At 37.8% G+C, this 19,157-nt stretch overlaps 1 protein-coding gene across 1 annotated transcript; it reads right to left on the bottom strand.

Annotated features, from left to right (window-relative positions):
* Positions 1-1,568: 1,568 nt before the first annotated feature.
* sstr5 (somatostatin receptor 5) lies at positions 1,569-9,061 on the bottom strand. The gene is made up of 3 exons (XM_079814820.1): positions 8,584-9,061; positions 4,216-5,324; positions 1,569-2,384 (listed from the first exon to the last, which is right to left on the bottom strand). Exons 2-3 carry the CDS (start codon positions 5,296-5,298, stop codon positions 2,304-2,306), a joined length of 1,164 nt encoding a protein of 387 aa, XP_079670946.1. The 5' UTR covers positions 5,299-5,324; positions 8,584-9,061; the 3' UTR covers positions 1,569-2,303.
* Positions 9,062-19,157: the final 10,096 nt, after the last annotated feature.

The raw sequence follows: 19,157 nt of genomic DNA, 5'->3' as shown, positions 1-19,157 counted from the left end.
GCGTTGATATAGTGACGCCTAGGGGTGCCTTTAGCGTCTTTAATGTGACGTGAAAGGCAATCGGCTTCAGAATTTGACGCCTTGGGAGTGAGAACGGGTTGAGTGGTGGTGTGCTTTACACCACTGCATCCGACGCTTTGCATTACACTTGGTGATGTAAGGCTTGGATGCAGCTGCTCGGCCATGGAAACCCAAAAAACTGATCTTAAGCTCATCTGAAGGACACACGAAGTTTGGAGGTCTGGAGCTATTGACTCTGTAGAAAGTTGGTGACTTCTGCTCAGTCTGCACCTCAGCATGCGCTGACCCCACTCTGTGATTTTACGTGGCCTAGTTGTTGTTGTTCCCAATTGCTTCCACTTTGTTATAATACCACAAACAGTTGACCGTGGAATATTTAGTAATGAGGAAATGTCACGAATGGACTTATTGCACTGGTGGCAACCTACCACGGTACAACGGTTGAATTCACTGAGCTCCTGAGAGCGACCCATTCTTTCTCAAATGTTTGTAGAAGCGTCTGCATGCCTAGGTGCTTGATTTTATACATCTGTGGCCATGGACGTGATTGGAACACCTGAATTCAATTATTTGGAGGGGTGTCCCAATACTTTTGGCAATATAGTGTATATTAGAAGCACAGTTATGCTGCTTACCTTTTGAAATGGCCATTTCTCTCTTCTTAAAATAAGCTCAATGCTACTGACCACATCTTACTTCTAACACCGTTTGTCTAGGCGGTATGAAGGGCACCCTAATTAAAAAAATAAAAAATAAAATTGGAAATAAAATTTAAAAAAACTATTAAAATACATTTTACAAGAAAATAGGCTACTATTTTATTTTCTCTACTTCAAAATTCAATTCAATGTTACATGCCATTTATTTGTAACTGTTTGTGAAATTCATTAGCAATTTGGAAATGTTTCTACTACACCATTTTTTTTTTGTATTTGGTGAATGTTGACTGTAATGAATGTAACATTTTGCACATGTTATTGTTACTGAATGTTACTGAATGTAACATTTTGTCTGTATGCTTCTTGTTTTGAGTATTCTCACCTCTGTGTGCCTCTCTGTTTCATTGCACCAGCCCGGGGGATATAGTTGAAAATTGTCTAAACTGACCCATTTACTATTGTGTCTATTAATGTGTACAGTCTCTGTAAATCTAAAGTCAATAAAGTACGGAAAAGTCAGCTGACCTTTTTGGCCCTGGACACAAAAATGGAATCGGATGATGTTGAGCTGAGTCAGAAATAAAATAAGTCTTATGTCTGCAATTAAAAAAAAACAAGCTAAAACAAGTCATGAGATGTTAATGTTTAAACTGAGGTGAATGGAGTTTTTTGAAGGTAAGCGACTGTTTATGTACCTTTAGAACTGTGCTTGAACTGTGATGACAGGATTATACAAATAAGCCCCTCCTACCATTTTGCTAGGACTCTAATTTAAAGCAATTAACTTTACAGAATTGTTTACAATACACAGCACATAATAATCAAATAATAGGCATGTCTTAATATTATAATATTATAAAATATCAATGTTTGGATTTGAAACGGATTGTATTTCTGTATCTCAGGTTTATTAGCAATGATACAAACATCAACATTATGGCACAATACAGGTATATACGTTTTCCATCCCTATTAAAGAAAGACATATCTCAATTTCTGCCTGTGCAGATTCCTACTGCTCTGAGGACGTCTGCTCCAACTAGGGAACTTCTTCATCCGTCATAAATAGGTTTGTGTACAGACTTGAATAAATAAGCTATTTGGCGTTTCCACCAAATTCATATGAAATGCAAGTCTGCGCTTTGTTTCTTTGTTCATCACTCTGCTTTGAGAGGAAAATTGAATTTTTTGAGAGTGAATATTTTCAGAACCGCCACCAAATTATCAATGATCCATCAAAATGTAACAGCAGAAGGCACACTTCCTCTCTTAACCGTCCAAATTGGTCCAAAGGTCGTGGATGAACAGTTTCCCAGTTTCATTCAGTCATGCTGAACAAAATGATGAGCCATTATAATACATATTTACAGTCACATATAACATCACTTATTTTTACAGTCACATATAACATTACTGATTTCTTCTCACAGAAGAATTATATTTATATGGAAATGTATCGCCTTTGTGCACCAGAGAGTGTTTGATCTAGGCATATACAACACAAAAATACATATATGCAGTATTGTTTGTATGCAGAAATGACTTCACTTAGACGACATACTTGAACAGAACAAAAAGCATACATGTGTGTAAAATCCATCCAACTTTCCTGCCACATAACTTTTATATGGACTGGCTGATCACTTGTGGTCCAGGTCGCTGGATTTCTGTTTTGGCACAGAGCTCGGCATCCAAACCATTGGACTGAAAAGGAAAAGGTAGGTGTAGAATTTCAGAAAGCAAAAAAACAATGGTAAGAATAAAGCGTTTTGCCTCGTAGCAGCTATTCTAAGAATTGTACTCTTCAAGTGCAGTTCAGATGTAATCTGACTATTTGTTTTCCCTGAGATCTACTTTTGAGGGGGATTTACTTACAGAACAACCAGATGAAATATACATGCCTTCAGTATAGTTATAGGGTCCAAAATACAATACTGACCATTTAACAAAAATGTTGACAAACACCAAATTTCAAAAGTTCCAGCTTCCATGTTTCACAGAACTCTAAATGGGTTCTAATAGAATGTTTGGAATGTCGTCCCCTTGGAATTATAAGGTTCTATCTGACATTTTTGTCAAAATTGAGTTATTCACATATTCTTATTCTGTGACAACTTATTTTCATTATGTGATGTAGTTTTTTAAGTTTTTTGGAACTTTTTATTTAGAAAACAAAAAGGTTCTTTCTACACAGTCAAATGGAATGCAAAAAACTTTAAAGCTCAATATCTCCAAACCAGTCAGAATGCAGATAGAACCTTATAATTCCAAGGTGGCGATGTTGGTGCTGCATGAAAAATGAACACGTTTTGTGTTAAGCTGAATCACTTCTTCCGGTATAGTGTTTCATAAATTGATGACTAAGGTGTGAATTGGTCAGACCGGTGTGATTCGAGAAGATTTAGTGATGTTCTACTTGTGATGTTCTCTGCTGTTTGCTCAGATAAGCCTGACGTTTATGACCGTAATCAATGAGCATCCTTCCCTCTTTACTCACAGTGTTATCACTAATGAACGATAAAATGAAGGCCTTAGAGAAACTGAAAAATTGCAATGACTGTGTTGCAAGAACCTTGGGAACAGAGTGAGGGGCTGCTGCTTTACTTTCGCTTTGTTGTATGTTTATTTTTGGATTCAAATTTACGTTGAGCGTTTGCCAGTTCCCGCCACCTCCATCCCTTATTCCCTTACTGGTTTTCAGTTTTAGATGTAATCAATTTGATGTTGCTGAAAGTTTTTTCAGACTTTATAGCTTTATTTAAATTAACTAAAATGATTTTTAATAGTTTTAGTTAACAATAACAACATTGACCTTTGTCTTCATAATACTGTATGTGAATGTCTATGCATTGTGATTTCAAAATGTAAAGAAGCTGTTTCGAAGGCCCTGTTTACACCTGGTATTAAGATGAGTTTTGGTCGATCAGATCACAAGTGGGGTCTAAACACAAAACGGGCTCTAAAACATTATGAGCTTGTCCACTTTCGACCACTTCCAGAGGTAGTCGGAAACCAGAGCCACAAAAGACTGTCTACTCTCCAACTACTGACCTAATGCGGAAACATTATGAGACGCGCGCTACCCAGACGGGATTTAAACTTTGTTGGCTGGAGACCCAAGTTTAGTTTGGAGACGAAAAACGTACAATGTTCAGCACAATGTTCTCTCACCATTATTGATTTCTAACACGCGTTCACCACGTTCGGTGTGGTCTTGTGGATATCAGAGCAGAAATGAAAGCTGATTCTCTCCGCGTGTCGTCTCCGGTCGTGTTTATATGTAAATTGAGTGAGCTTATTTCGTCCATTAGTTCGAAAGATCTAAAAAAAAACGCCCACAGACCCTCACCTCGAAGAAATCAGGACAGAAGTGAATTAAAGTGGACAAAAGAGATGGATTAAAACACCAGGTGTAAACGGGAATGGATCTACTTGTGATTCAATCGACCAAACCGCATCTTAATCCCAGGTGTAAACAGGGCCTAGGTGTTTTAGAAACATAATAATGATAATATATTGAATGAAAGGAGCTTACTTGATAGCTCTGGACATGGCCGTTGTAGTCAAAGCTCCTTGGAGGGATGAAGGGCTCATTATGAAGGTTCCTGCTGAGGCGTGCGCGACTAGGGAGACCGTCGCTGACCCCGTTGACCCTGTGGATGCACAGCACTTTCTGGAAGCTCCGCTTGAAGTTTTCCGACAGAAATCCGTAGAGCAGCGGATTGGCGCAGCTGTTGACGTAGGTCAGGATGACAGTGAAAAAGTAGATGCCGGAGACGACGCCGTTCTCTGGGAGTGTGCTGATCACATTGATGATGTTGAGCATGAAAAACGGCAGCCAGCACAGGACGAACACCACCACGATGATCACCACCATTCTCGTTACTTTCTTCTCAGACTTGCGGCGTTTGGAGAGTCCGGCCCGCGCCCCGGCGGACTTCACCTTGATCACGATGAGCAGGTAACACAGGCAGATGACCAGCAGCGGACAGAAGAAACCTAGTATGCAGGTGTAGAGGATGAAGGCAGTCGACCACACGTCATGCGGTTCAGGCCAGCTCAGGTTGCAGGTGTTGCGCTCCGGCTGAACGTCACAGTAAATGATGACTGGCAGTGTCAGCAGACAGGACAGTGCCCATACCATGCTATTTATCACCTTGGCAACACTGGGTCGCCGCCACCTTGCACTGCGGATAGGATGTACCACAGCCATATAGCGATCAATGCTCATTACTGTCAGACAGAATGTGCTAGTAAATTGACTGATGGAGTCCGTCCACATCAGAATACGACAGAGGAAGTTTCCAAATGGCCAGTAGGTGAGCACATTGTGGGTGGTCTGAAATGGAATTCCCAGAATGTACAGCTCGTCGGCCACTGCCAGGTTTAAGATGTACATATTAGTGACCGTCTTCATTTTGGTGTAGCGCAGGACCACGAAAATGGCTAGAGAGTTTCCTGTCAAACCCACGACAAACACGACAAGGTATATTACGGCCATGACCTTCGTGCTGTCTTCCCCGATCAGCGAGCTTTCATTCAGGCGATGGCTTATTTCATTAGACTGGTTTGTGTAGTTCAAGACTGACGTGTTGCACATGGGCTCCTGGGTTTCCATATTTAGATTTCTGAGTCACTGAAGGGCTAAAAACAAGAAAATGAGAATGCCAAAATAGTGGGTTATCTCAAATGCACAAAATGAAACATGTGAAATTAAACTTGACTCTTATGCACACACTAATGACACAGTCTCACAAGCTCTTTCAATCTTAAAAGGTTCCTCAATGTTTGTTGTTTTTTTAATTTTATTGATATTATAGGTTCTTAGGATCAGCATACGGTTGAGTGCATCAATGGTTTTCGACAGCTCTAGAGAATAACAGCTCTTTGTGGATTTCCAAGGTTCTTCTATTTGGTTCTATCAGGAATCTTTATTTTTAAACTTAAACCCCTAAAAACTCCCCACACAAAACTACATACACATAGGCTGTAGCATTTAGTTGGTGTAGCGAGGACTATGGACAAGACCCCTTATTCACATTTTTTTTTTTTTAAATCAATGACCTTATTTGCCTTTTTGCCTTCCTTCTCTCTTTTTTTTCCAATTAATTAGTATCATATTGTTTTTTTTAAAAAAACATGCATATTCATACTGCATTGCCATAAAAATTGTTTAAACTTTCAAGCAAAACTCTGATGTCCGGTTGTCTCCTCCCCTATTTTTAAAATAGCCAATAGTTTTGTTAATATCACAGCTCGGCCAGAGCCGTTGAGCTCGGTAAAGCCGCAGTTTCCTTTTAACTTCTAATCTAATCCTAATCTCCTCCATATCTCTTTGAAATACAGAATTCTCTGCCGAATTCAAATGTATGTTTTCTGGTCAGACTGTGTGCGCTGCGTCGATTCGCGTGACACTAACATGCCCCAGACTTCATTCGCTCCAATGGAAAGCATATTTACACTGTCTGAATCGTTCCCTATACCCTATATGATGCAGTATGTACCATTCACCATGTAGAAAATAGTAAATGTGTGAACAAGTGACTGATTTCAGCCGCTTCAGGGTTTATTTAGTGTAGGGGGCTGGACTCTTCAGATTCTAGAAAGCATTTGATTGGACAGAAAATCTGATGAGAAGCTGAAGTGCAGTGATGTCATCAAAATCATTGATCCATAATGGCGAAAGTGAGAGACCGTAAGTTTTGAACACTTATATCTTCTAAATGTGAATTTTGACATTGTTGTAGAGCACACTAGCTTATAGGCTAACATATTCATACTAAAAGCCATAAAAAAAAGTTATTTTACGAGACGTTAATTTAAGACAGGAGTGGGCCTTAATCTAGAATAGTTAATCATGTTCTAGGGGATGTTTATGCGGCACCGTTTTTTAACCGAAAACGGAAAACTGCGTTTTTAGGGGCATAAAAACGCAAACTTTTGAAAACGTTCTGTTTTTAGTACATCATTGTCGTGTAAACGGAGTTGAAACACAGATTAAGTACAGTTTACTTACACCTGGACTATGCAGTCCTGAACTAAAATAAACAAGATTAATTTAAAACCAACTGTGCTAATCTGAATTAGCATGATTGAGGTTGTCTATAAAACATATGAACCAAGAAAAGATTAAAAGTATGTGTGTGTTTAATTTAAGGCACAATTTAGTCCTGTAGTAGCTCTAGTCTTCTAGACTATGGCAGAGAAAGCATATGTTTGTTAATCTGAACATTTAAGTCTAGGACTAGGTTTAATCTCTGTCTTGGGAAACTGCCCCTGAGTGTATTGCATGACCTTGACTTTAAGTGGCACTAGCGCTGGATATGAGGCGTGCAAAGTGAGCTGCGACACAATGTGTTGCACAAATAAAGCTCTGCCTTCAGAAACGCTCTGAACCATAAATCGAAACAAAGGGTAACGATGTCACTGTTATGAGTACAAACAGTCCAGTGGACACCATTTATATGAACTGTCTGCATTTCCACCACACCGGTCAATATTTAACTGGTCTTCTATGCCACACGCTCTCATTATAAGCAAGTGCGTGACCGTGACAAAAGGCCATGTTGATGTGCCGACACATCTACTTATTTTCCATCTTCTGTCTCCAGTCCCTAAATGACAGCTGTAATATATAGGGGAGAGTGTGGCCGGTTGCAACATGGGCCAGTTGCAACATGGCTTATTTCTCCAATCAGGAATGAGCTAGAGAGATGATATTCATATTACACTGCTTAATTAACCCCTCTTCCTTGAAGAAAGCAGCCACATGTGACCATTCCTTCTGCAAAAGATACATTTCAAGTTAAAAAGGATTTTTTTTTTGTCATGCTGTCTAAACTGTTTGCATGAAGCATCGTGGAGTCATATAATTTTATTCAGTGTTTTCCTAGATGTTAAAGAATTATTTTATTACATTTTAATGAATGTTGACACTGCCCTTGTTATAGGGTACTTTGCAACATTTGACTTAATCAAATTGTTCATATATTATCATAATGTGTACACATGTTGCAGCAGCGTGGGTGGGTAGCTGACAGTCAGATGTGGGCATATTGTATTAAAAATGTGGCTTTCCAATACAGTCTCTGAGAGACTAAACAAATTGCAACCGTGTACAGACTGTTTACTTAATCACAAACCCTTGTTCTCTTTTACTCATCTTATGAATCAAACCAGTCAGCAGAATATATTTGTACATGATGATGGTGGTGGTCTAAATCTCCAATTCTTAAAAGGTAAAATTATTGTATATGTTTATTTGTATATGGTTTCAAACGTTTCGATAACTATCTGGTGTTATCTGGTGCTGATTTTAATTTGACCAAATGAGTAACCATAGCAACAGGGCAACAATAGCAACAATACATTTTTATCACAATAATATATATATATATATATTATATAACTTTTTTATTATATATATATATATATATATATATATATATATATATATATATATATATATATATATATATATATATATATATATATATATATATATATATATATATATATATATATATATATATATATAACTTTATAATAATTGCCTTTTAGATAAAAAATGACCCATTGAAATTCTTTACAAGCCCATAAGGAATTATAAATCTAATACAGTTATAAAATAATATATTCATGGGAAAACTAACTGAATATTTATAATATTTAAACTAACAAAACGCACATTTAACGGCAAGTTTAGTTTTTTTTTTTACTTTTTAAGATTTTTAAGTTCAAGTTTAGGCTATGTTTCTGTTGCACAAGTTTAAAGGGGGTAAATGTCATCTATAAGGTTGCAGTTGTAGTCGATTAAATGTTAGCTATTTCGTGGAAATTGTCTTGTTAAGTAGCCTAGTAATCAAATGTTTTCACTGTTAGGTTATAGTGTGTATAATCTTACCTCAAACGCAACGCATCGTCCTCTGGTTTTCAGGCGCGGTTCCACTAATTGACTCTTCCCAGTTTCAGTAATCAATAAAGATTTGATGACTGAATGTCTCTTTGTCTGAGATCCAACATCAAGAGCCAGCACATCACCTTCATCCCCGTTTTCAGTTTAAAAGACTGCACTATAAAGCGTAATAGAGCGCCCACATAATCCGCATTGTTTTTCTGGAGAAACCCCACAATCTATGACAAAAACTTTGACATACGGCAAACCATTTACGCGGCTATCGGTTCCCAAGTACCTAATAAATGTAAAACTATGCTTGTTGTGTTTTCCTCCGAGAGAAGGTTGAATTATCCAGCTCGGTTCAGGTGGAGAGGTGCTGCTCTCTCCATGCGCTCGCGCGTGTAATGGGTTCGGCTGGTCACCCGCGCGCAACAGGACCAGAGCAGAGGACTTCTTACGTCACAGGCATATACGACTTTCTGTTTTTCTGACCAACACTATACCCTAGTCATGCACAGACTACACTATGCTGGATTTATTGATTAGATTGGAGTAGGCTATATTAATGCGTCAGGATCATTCCCTGTGACAGCTCATAAACTGTCTTGCACGAAAACGTAGCAGTGTAAAATTTTATTGTCTTTTTATGATCCTGTGATCCTATGATCACGCCTTTGAAAACACACTACTGTACATGTATGTTCCTTGCCGTGTCATGTGCATAAAAAATAAATTCTCCTAAATTACACCAGAATTAGCTACATAAGAAATGTGTCTGGACACTGTTATTCTGGACGCACGTGTTATTCATTGGGCACTTAGAAGGATATTTAAGAAAACCTTCATATTTTTTGTGCCTCAAATATACATTTTTGTACTTAAGTGACTTTAATATTTGTTTATAAAGTTCCTCAAAGTCTCTTATGGAATTATGATGTCTTTAGAGTGCAGGGTTCCGTTTTGTAAGTTCTTCAGTGATTTGTCCTTTTTAAAAAAGGTTGAATGTCTCAGTAAATCTTTACTGCCAAGGTGAACGACCCGGTGTGCAAAACCAGTGAAAAACTCTATTGTCTGAACTTTAAGGGCAACTTTTACTGGTGTCATGAAATGACAAGGGTGTGTATGACTGCATTCCAGTTTCACAATATAGACCTACAGTTCTAATAGCAAATGAAGTTTACTATACAGTAAAAGAGAAATGCTTTGTATTTTTGTTAGTTTACAAAGCTTTGATGTCAGTTTAGATCGTCAGGCAATTGCATTTCTTTCAGTTGCATAAAGAAATATTTTTTTGACAGTTTCTGAATTTCATCATTAATTTTGAGACATTCTCCTTAATAATTTAGCGATTGTTGCACCTGCTGTTTTGACGTGGACTTGTATGTATATGTATATTTTTTTTCTGATAGCACTTTATTTCCTTTTCTGCAACTGGCTAACGTATGGTGTGTGATTGGCAGGCTTTATAAGAGCATGTTCCTCACAGTTTGAACCCCATGATGTCCTTGCATCTGTGGAGACTCTGAAAGCAGTTACATCAGTGGTTAATTCAGACTAGTTCTTATCAAAGTGACTTACGTGAAAGTGCACAAATTACATATAAGTGGTAGTAACTACAGGTAGCGATAGTAATAAAAGTTACTCACTGAGCTGAAATCACAGAAGGCAAGATACATCTGAGAGGCAGATAACATTTTACAGCACAGTGATGGTAATTTGTCCATCAGAGGTGCTTCTTCTGTAGAGTGGACATGTTAGAGGATATATATTTAGACGTATAGCAAATATCCATGTGCTAATTTGACTAAGAGTCACTCTTTCCTTCTTTCATTTTTTATTTATTTAATGAAAATGGACAAGTATGAAAGTCCAAAAATAACGTTTTGGTATATAAAAGTCAAAATGGAAGTCACAAATATGACTTTTTAATCTCACAAATATGACATAATTCATAATTATGAGATATAAAGTTGAAATTATTACATAAAAGTAGACATTTGTCATTTCTGTCAACTTTTTATCTCATATACTGTAAAAAAAAAAAAAAAAGTTGCCTTGGTACTATCAACTTGGATTTTTCAGTAATTGCAACTTAAATCACATTAAAATTGTTGAATCTTGTATGAAAATCGCTCAACTTATTTTGACGAGTTAAAGCAATGTAAAACCATATATTGTCATAACTTGACGATCATATTTTTTACAGTGTATATGTCATATTTTTGACTTAGAATGTCGCAATTTCCCCTATTTATGTAATAATGTTGACTTTTTATCTCACACATATCATAAATGGGTTTCCAATGGTAGTGTTCTTGAGTCTAAACTAAAAACAAAAAGCTGGAGCCTGGAGAGTATGGCAGGCAGTTAAGGAGGAAATGGAAGTTTCATATCATCCATGTGTTGGTATTACTGTGGTTTCTAATCAGTCTGTGCTTGACTTGGAAGTCTTAAAGGGATAGTTTTGTTTAATATAAAACAGAAAGACAGACACATCTGTGGAGTTTCCACCGATCAATAGAGAAAGGGGATCATAAAGATGTTAAAATAAAATGCAGGATGATCTGGAAAGCAGGGAAACAGGACAGATACAGGAAGAGGAGGAGCAGCTTCCTTCCTACCCAGCATGAGACTTTGAGAAAGGTCAAACACACATGAGAATCATACCTAAATCATCCTGCATTTATATTTTTGACTGCATGTATGATCACATCACAGCCTCTCATAGTCAAATTTATTTGTATAGTGCTTTCCACAATACACATTATTTTTACAGAAAATCATGATGTAAATGTTTAGAGTACCTTAATATTTTCATATAAATAAAGGTTATTTTTTTGGCTTCTATGGATCCATAAATAACTTTTAAAGGAACAAGACGACTTTTGGGGACTTTAGCTTATTCACCATATCCCCCAGAGTTAGATAAGTCCATACATGCTATTCTCATCTCTGTGCGTGCCATAACTCTGTCTGACGCACCCACCGCTAGCCTAGCTTAGCACAAAGACTGGAGGTAAATGGCTCCAGCTAGCCTACTGCTCAATAAGTGACAAAATAATGCCAACATTTTCCTATTTACATGTTGTGATGTGTATAGTTACATCGTGTACTAAGACCGATGGAAAATGAAAAGTTGCGATTTTCTATAGATATGGCTAGGAACTATACTCTAATTCCTGCGTAATAATCGAGGAACTTTGCACCGTACCATGGGTGCAGTGGCACAATGATATTACGCAGCGCCTGAAAATAGGCTAACTTCCGTCAACATAGCCAATGTGACAACCTGCTTGCACAGAGAGCGTACTGGGGACTATGGTACTTGGTACTAACCTATCGCGAAGTGTAGGAGCTCTCTTAAAACTAATTTTTGGAAGTGCAGAAAATACTTCTCTAAGCACAGGGTCACACTTACTAAGTTTCCCATTTGAATTTATTATCCTTTTTATGGGATTGGCCAAAGAGTTATACCTTGTAACAAAAATAAGCCTGGTTTGGTTTAGAAGATCGTTTTTTCTTTTTCTGGAGTAGCTTTGATCTAGGAATGGACTGGGCTTTCCTATAAGCATTATGTACAATTTCTGTGTGATAGCCCCTTTGTGAAAATCGGTTAGACTTTTGCTTGCACTTCATATTCACTGTCAGTATCACAAATACGTCTAAGACGTTGGAACTGGCCAAAAGGTATGTTATTTTTGAGCCAATTTGGATGGAAGCTATCTGCTTTTAACATGGTGCTTCTATGTTGTTTTTCGATATACAGTAGTATGGAGCTTCCCATCTTTACTGTTAGAAATGGTCAAATCTAAAAAGTTAATGATCGTTTTGGAATGTTCCATGCACAGTTTTACATTCCTGTCATTGTTGTTCAAGTGATCATAAAACTGTAACAGTTCTTCATAAGAACCACTCCATGTCAAGAAAATATCATCAATGTACCTCCCCCACCATTTTATCTTGTCACTGTTGTTAGAATAGACAAAATCCTTCTCCCATAAACCTAAAAAAAAAAAAAGGCTAGCATAGTTAGGGGCAAAGCATGCTCCCATTGCAGTACCCCGAACCTGAAAATACAATAGGTCTTGGAAAAGGAAAACATTATTTTTAAGTGTCCATTCAGTGAGCTGAATAATGAATTCAGTCTATAGGCCTATTCATTAGAAAATGTTGTAAAGCTTTCAGTCCGTCATCATGAGTAATATGTGTGTACAAGGACTCCACATCCAATGTGGCTAAAAAACTGTTTTCTGGAACAGGCATGTCACTTAAGACCTTCAACACATGAGTAGTATCCTGTATATAGGAGGGAAGCAGTTGAGCCAATGACTTGATAAGGAAGTCTATAAATTGCGAGGCTGGCTCTGTGAGAGAACCATTAGGCGAAATGACGGGCCTGCCCGGAGGAGATTCGAGAGACTTATGAACCTTTGGGAGCATGTAGAAGGTGGATATTCTAGGATGTTGACATGGTGTTGATGTCCACCCAGTATCCTTGGCTGTGAGCAACAGTTCTTTTAATCCCTCTTTTGTGTTGTTTATTGGATTGGACAATAGCCGCTGATAATAGTCTTGATTGTTCAGTTGCCGTAAGGCTTTTTCAACATATTTGTCTTTGTCCATTACCACAACAGCTCCCCCTTTGTCTGCACATTTTATAATTATACATTCATTCTTTGCCAAGTGATCTCTGGCCAGCTTTTGGGATTTGGTCAAATTCTCCCTGATTCTTTGATTGGATGATTGAAACAGCCTCTCAATATCAAAGTCCACCTTTTTAGTAAAAGCAGTCAAAGTCGCATTCGAAACTGGAGGCATAAAGTACGATTTTGGTCTAAAGGGAGATCTTTGGGCTGTAATGTCATTTCTCTGATTATTTTGGTAATAACAAACTTTTGAGGTGGAGGCTTCGGTAGAATCTAAATAGATCCACCTTGGTGTTAAACTCATTTGTATGGTAAGTGGGAGAGAAAGAGAGTCCTTTAGACAACACACTGACACAGTCAGGGGCTAGGGATGTTTTAGATTGAATTGCCGTCTTCTCTTGTTCCGGTCCTTGAGAATCCAGGGTGGTTGTCTTTGTCCTTTACTGTTTTCTGCCTCTCCTTGTTTTCTTCTTTTTATGTTGGATCTTTTGTGTTTGGGTCTTTCATCTGAAAAAATCAGACGTGGTAGAAGCAGCTGGTGAAGACATATTGGAGATTGGGGTGGATTCTTCATCACTGGTAGTAAAATTGAAGGACACTGATCTCTGCCTTTCTCTGTCTCTGTGATTTGGCCTAGTCCACTTGTAGACTCTATCATGTTTGTAATTGTTTTCATCTCTCTTACATTTCTAAATCCTTTGTTGTCTGACCCAATCTGTAAGTTTCTCAAAGTCATGTTTCAATTTGTTTTCAAATGGCAATTTTATATCATCATTAATCATTCCAGAGATTTGTGCTTTTATCTCATTGAGTTTTTCTTCTTTTTCTTTCTTACTATGTTCAATAATTAGCAAGATCAGATCTAGAGAACATTTGTTCAAAATGGCCTCCCATTTAGATCTAAACCTAGGGTGCGTCTCAAACAGCTCCCTAGTTCAGCAGTCAGGGCACTGATCAGGGAAACAGCCCATTGACTTATGTATATCAGTGCCCTGACTGCTGAACTAGGGAGCTGATTGAGACGCACGCTCAGTGTCTTCTGTGCCAAATGAGGGGATTTTTTTATTTTATTTTTATTTTTTTTTGTGGACTGTTGTTCTTTGTTTTCTTTTCTTTTTTTTTGCATGTGAGTATTTACAGCCTGCCATCTAGTGGACTGTTTTGGCATGATTCATGTGGTAATGTACTATGTTACTCAGGTGTTTCTAATTAGTATACACAAAAGGGGAAAGTGTTTGTCTGGGAAGCACACCCTGAAGAAGGCTGTATGTGCCGCTACAGGTGGGATGCTTTTCCCCCCATGTCTTTTAAATAATTATTTTGGTGATTTGGCTTCATGAAAGTTGCATTGATACATATTGTTTGGCTTTAATATTTGTATTGTGTGGTAACCATTTTATAAAAGCAATAAGGTACTCAAGGCTAGTGCTGTATTATGAATAAGTCACGACTGAAGGGGTTGCAGGCCCTGCATGTAAATGAATATGAATATTATTTATGTCAAGGTAAATTATAAAACATATTTGGATAGGTTGACCATATTTTGATTACCGAAAACCAGGACACTCGGCCTGGCAATGAGATACTCAAATGATACTCAAAGTTTACTCAAAGATTCCTTATTAATTTCAATACATTTCAAGTATGCCGTCTCTGTATGGATAGAAAATTGTTATATTAGGGCCAGGACAGGACTTGAAAACAGGACATGTCCTGGGAAAACAGGACGTTTGGTCACCCTATATTTAGAATGTGTTTTCAGATTAGCCTAACACCAAATCATTACAATAGTCCAAACAGCAGGTATCCCTCATTTAGTACAGCACACTTGCACCAAGGTAAGCTGCAGAATGAGGAATGTAAGGGATGTGAAATGGCAGAAATTCCGCATCAGCCTTTCTATTCCTCAAGGACATCATGAAACTCTTCTCTGTATCTCTACTACTCAAATGTGACAACAGGCTAGTTTTGACCATGTTGACACAAGCATAAAAACATCGTTAGAGCCATTTTGAGCTTATCAGTTTTTTATGGCATCATTCCACGTTCTCATTGGATGCTGCTCTGCTTTTGTCCTGCATCATTCCAAACTCTGGACTCTGGCTGCTGCTAATGTTGCTTAAATGAATTCAGTCCCACCTCAGGAAACCTAAATTACATTTGTAAGGTAGAATGAGGATGACAGCAGACATCTAGGTTATTCTTTTACTTTTGCTGATAAGAGTATTGATATGATTCAGGGCTCAGTTAAATATTTTAAATCAATTCAAATGGAATTTATTAAATAGAACTGCACATTCTCAACTGCATTTTCCCAAAAGTTTTGGGACGCCTGCCTTTACATGTACATGAACTTTAATGACATCCCATTCAAAATCCATAGGGTTTAATATGGAGTTGGCCCACCCTTTGCAGCTATAACAGCTTCTCTTCTGGGAAGGCTTTCCACAAGGTTTAGGAGTGTGTTTATGGGAATTTTTGACAATTCTTCTAGAGGCGCATTTGTGAGGTCAGGCACTGATGTTGGATGAGAAGGCCTGGTTCGATCCGCTCTAATTCATCCCAAAGGTGTTCTATCGGGTTGAGGTCAGGACTCTGTGCAGGCCAGTCAAGTTCCTCCACACCAAACTCGCTCATCCATGTCTTTATGCGCCTTGATTTGTGCACTGGAGCGGAGTCATGTTGGAACAGGAAAGGGCCATCCCCAAACTGTTCCCACAAAGTTGGGAGCATCAAATTCGCCACCAAACTTTACACTTGGCACAATGCAGTCAGGCAAGTACCGTTCTCCTGGCAACCGCCAAACCCGGAAGCGTCCATCAGATTGCCAGACATAGAAGCATGATTCATCACTCCAGAGAACACGTCTCCACTGCTCTAGTTGCAGTCCAGTCCAGTTGCAGCGTGCTTTACACCACTGCATCCCACGCTTTGGTGATGTAAGGCTTGGATGCAGCTGCTCGGCTATGGAAACCCATTCCATGAAGCTCTCTACACACTGTTCTTGAGCTCATCTGAAGGCCACATGAAGTTTGGAGGTCTGTAGCTATTGACTCTGCAGAAAGTTGGTGACTTCTGCTCTCTTTGCACCTCAGCATTCGCTGACCCTGCTCTGTGATTTTACATGGCCTACCACTTTGTGGCTGAGTTGCTGTTGTTCCCAATTGCTTCCACTTTGTTATAATACCACTAACAGTTGACCGTGGGATACTTAGTAGTGAGGAAATGTCACAAATGGACTAATTGCACAGGTGGCAACCTATCACGGTACCACACTTGAATTCACTGAGCTCCTGAGAGCGACCCATTCTTTCACAAATGTTTGTAGAAGCGTCTGCATGCCTAGTGCTTGATTTTATACACATGTGGCCATGGAAGTGATTGGAACACCTGAATTCAATGATTTGGAGGGGTGTCCCAATACTTTTGGCAATATAGTGTATATAGTACCTGTCAACAGTTTGGAAACATTGCAATTTTTCTCTTTTTTTTTTTTTTTTCTTCTGCTCACCAAGGCTGCATATATTTGATTGAAAATACAGTAATATTGTGAAATATTTTTCCAATTTTAAATAACTGTTTTCTATGTGAATATATTTTAAAATGTAATTTATTCCTTAATTCAAGAAACATTTTTGATTATCATTAATAAAGGTTTAAAACTTCTTTTAAAACTGTTTTTGCTGCTTACGTGTCACCATATTCACGAGAATATAAAGCAGCAGTTTTCAGCACTGAACATAATCATAAATGTTTCTTGAGCAGCAAATCATCATATCAGAATGATTTATGAAGGATCATGTGACACTGAAAACTGGAATAATGATGCTGAAAATTCAGCTTTGATCACAGGAATAAATTACATTTTAACATATATTACAATACAAAACAGTTATTTTAAATTGTAATAATATTTCACAATTATACTGTTTTTACTGTATTTTTTACAGCCTTGGTGAGCAGAAGAGACTTCTTTGAAAAACATTTTAAAAAATGTAATGTTTCCAAACTTTTGACAAGTACTGTAATAGCATTATTTAAAATGTTCTTGTGGTTTAAGATACTCTAGCATCATGAGACTTTTTATGATATGAAAACTCTCTTTTTTGGCGTTCTTAATAAAGACATTTTGTCATTCTACTCATTGGTGCAGATGAGGTCTCTCTAGGTATGATCTTTGAGGACATGGCATTCCCAAGACTTCCACCTTTACTTCTTTCTTCAAAAACTTTCAGATGAGTTCCACTCTGTTAACCACTAGATGGCACTATTAGACCACATGTTTTAACAGTGTAATAACGTCACAAGTGGGCTACAATATCAAAACTAGCCCTATATACTATTTTTGTGGCCGCTTATGGCCGTAAAGTAAATCAGTTGAACAATTTTTGTTTGAGACAATTTTTTAACTTTGCTCTGGAGATCTTCACAGAAGAGAAAAGTTCCTGTTTGGATCATCTGGTCTTGTTTTAGTGAACTCTGTTGCAGTGATGACAGAAGGGAATGCAGGTGAGTTTACATAATTCATAAGGCCATGCAGGAGCCCACAGTATGGCTGGGACCATCATTTCATTAGCAAAACATGTTTGTTATGAATCTCCATCCACAGTTAATGGCAAGTCTGGAAGGAGATTTGAGAATTGTTGTTGTTCCATCTGAGTGGCTTTTTCCCATACCTCTGCTGATTTGATCCATGTTTGCACCCTGAGAGTATGAAATGTTGGACACTTCATACACTCATACGTCATATCTTTAATTATCATACTCTGATGGGTAATGACAAAATAACCTTATACAACGCATACACGCACAGTTGTGTAGTGCATAGTTTAAGTGCATTGTGTGTCAACCTTTTTTCCCTCTTCGGGAAAAATATAACTTAAATATAACTTCAAATAGCCTATATTGTTTTTATACATATAAATGACAATCAATTATAGTTTTATATAATAATGCTGCTTCTTATTTATTGATTACAGTCATGTGAAAATGTTAGGATACACTCTAAAAAAAAGGCTCGTAATCATAGGGGAACCTTTTTTAGTGCTATAGCACCAATTTTGGTGCTTCAGTGGTTCTTCAGCGGTTCTTCAGAGGTGCTACATAGCACCTTAGTCAAAGAACCGGTGAAGAACCTCTGAAGAACCGCTGAAGAACCTCTGAAGAACCGCTGAAGAACCACTGAAGCACCAAAATTGGTGCTATATAGCACTAAAAAAGGTTCCCCTATGATTACGAGCCAAGAACCATTTTTGGTGCAATATAGAACCTTTTTTTTTAGAGTGTACCCTATTAAATTCCATGGTTTTTTGTATCATCTAGTGCTTGGCAAGTCTTAAAATTTGGAAAATAAAACCTCAGATGAACAACAACACATGACATATTACATTATTTAGCAAAAATAAAGTCAAGATGGAAAACCCATGGGTTTTCAAGTAAGGACACCCTGCCATTCAATTGCCTGTAGATCCACTTTTAGCTGCAATAACTTGAGGTAATAATTTTCTGCATAATGTATCAGTTTCTCACATCATTCTGGAGGAATTGTGGTCCACTCTTTACAACACTGCTTCAGTTTGTTCAGGTTGGTGGGCATTTGTTTATGCACAACTCTTGCCACAGCATTTCGGTCTGGACTTCGACTGGGCCATTGCAACACCTTCATCCTTTTCTTTTTCAGCCGCTGTGTTGTAGATTTGCTGGTGATCTTCGGATCATTGTCTGGTTGCATCAGTGGCGTGCACAAGCCCCTGCCCCTTTTGTCTCAAAATGTAATGTGCCCCACCCTGGTAATAGTAAATAATATTTATTACTATTATTATAAATATTTTAATAAATAACAATACGCTTCTATACCATTTTACCTCATATTTTACAAAAAGTATTTTTTTCTTTTTTTCTTTTCGGAGGTAGTTGGTAGGCGGATTTTATTAG

This window comes from Gobio gobio, assembly GCF_949357685.1.
Source record: "Gobio gobio genome assembly, chromosome: 1".
Classification (NCBI taxonomy): domain Eukaryota; kingdom Metazoa; phylum Chordata; class Actinopteri; order Cypriniformes; family Gobionidae; genus Gobio; species Gobio gobio.
Note: the sequence above shows the minus strand (reverse complement) of the source record. Positions and strands in the feature narration are given on the sequence as shown.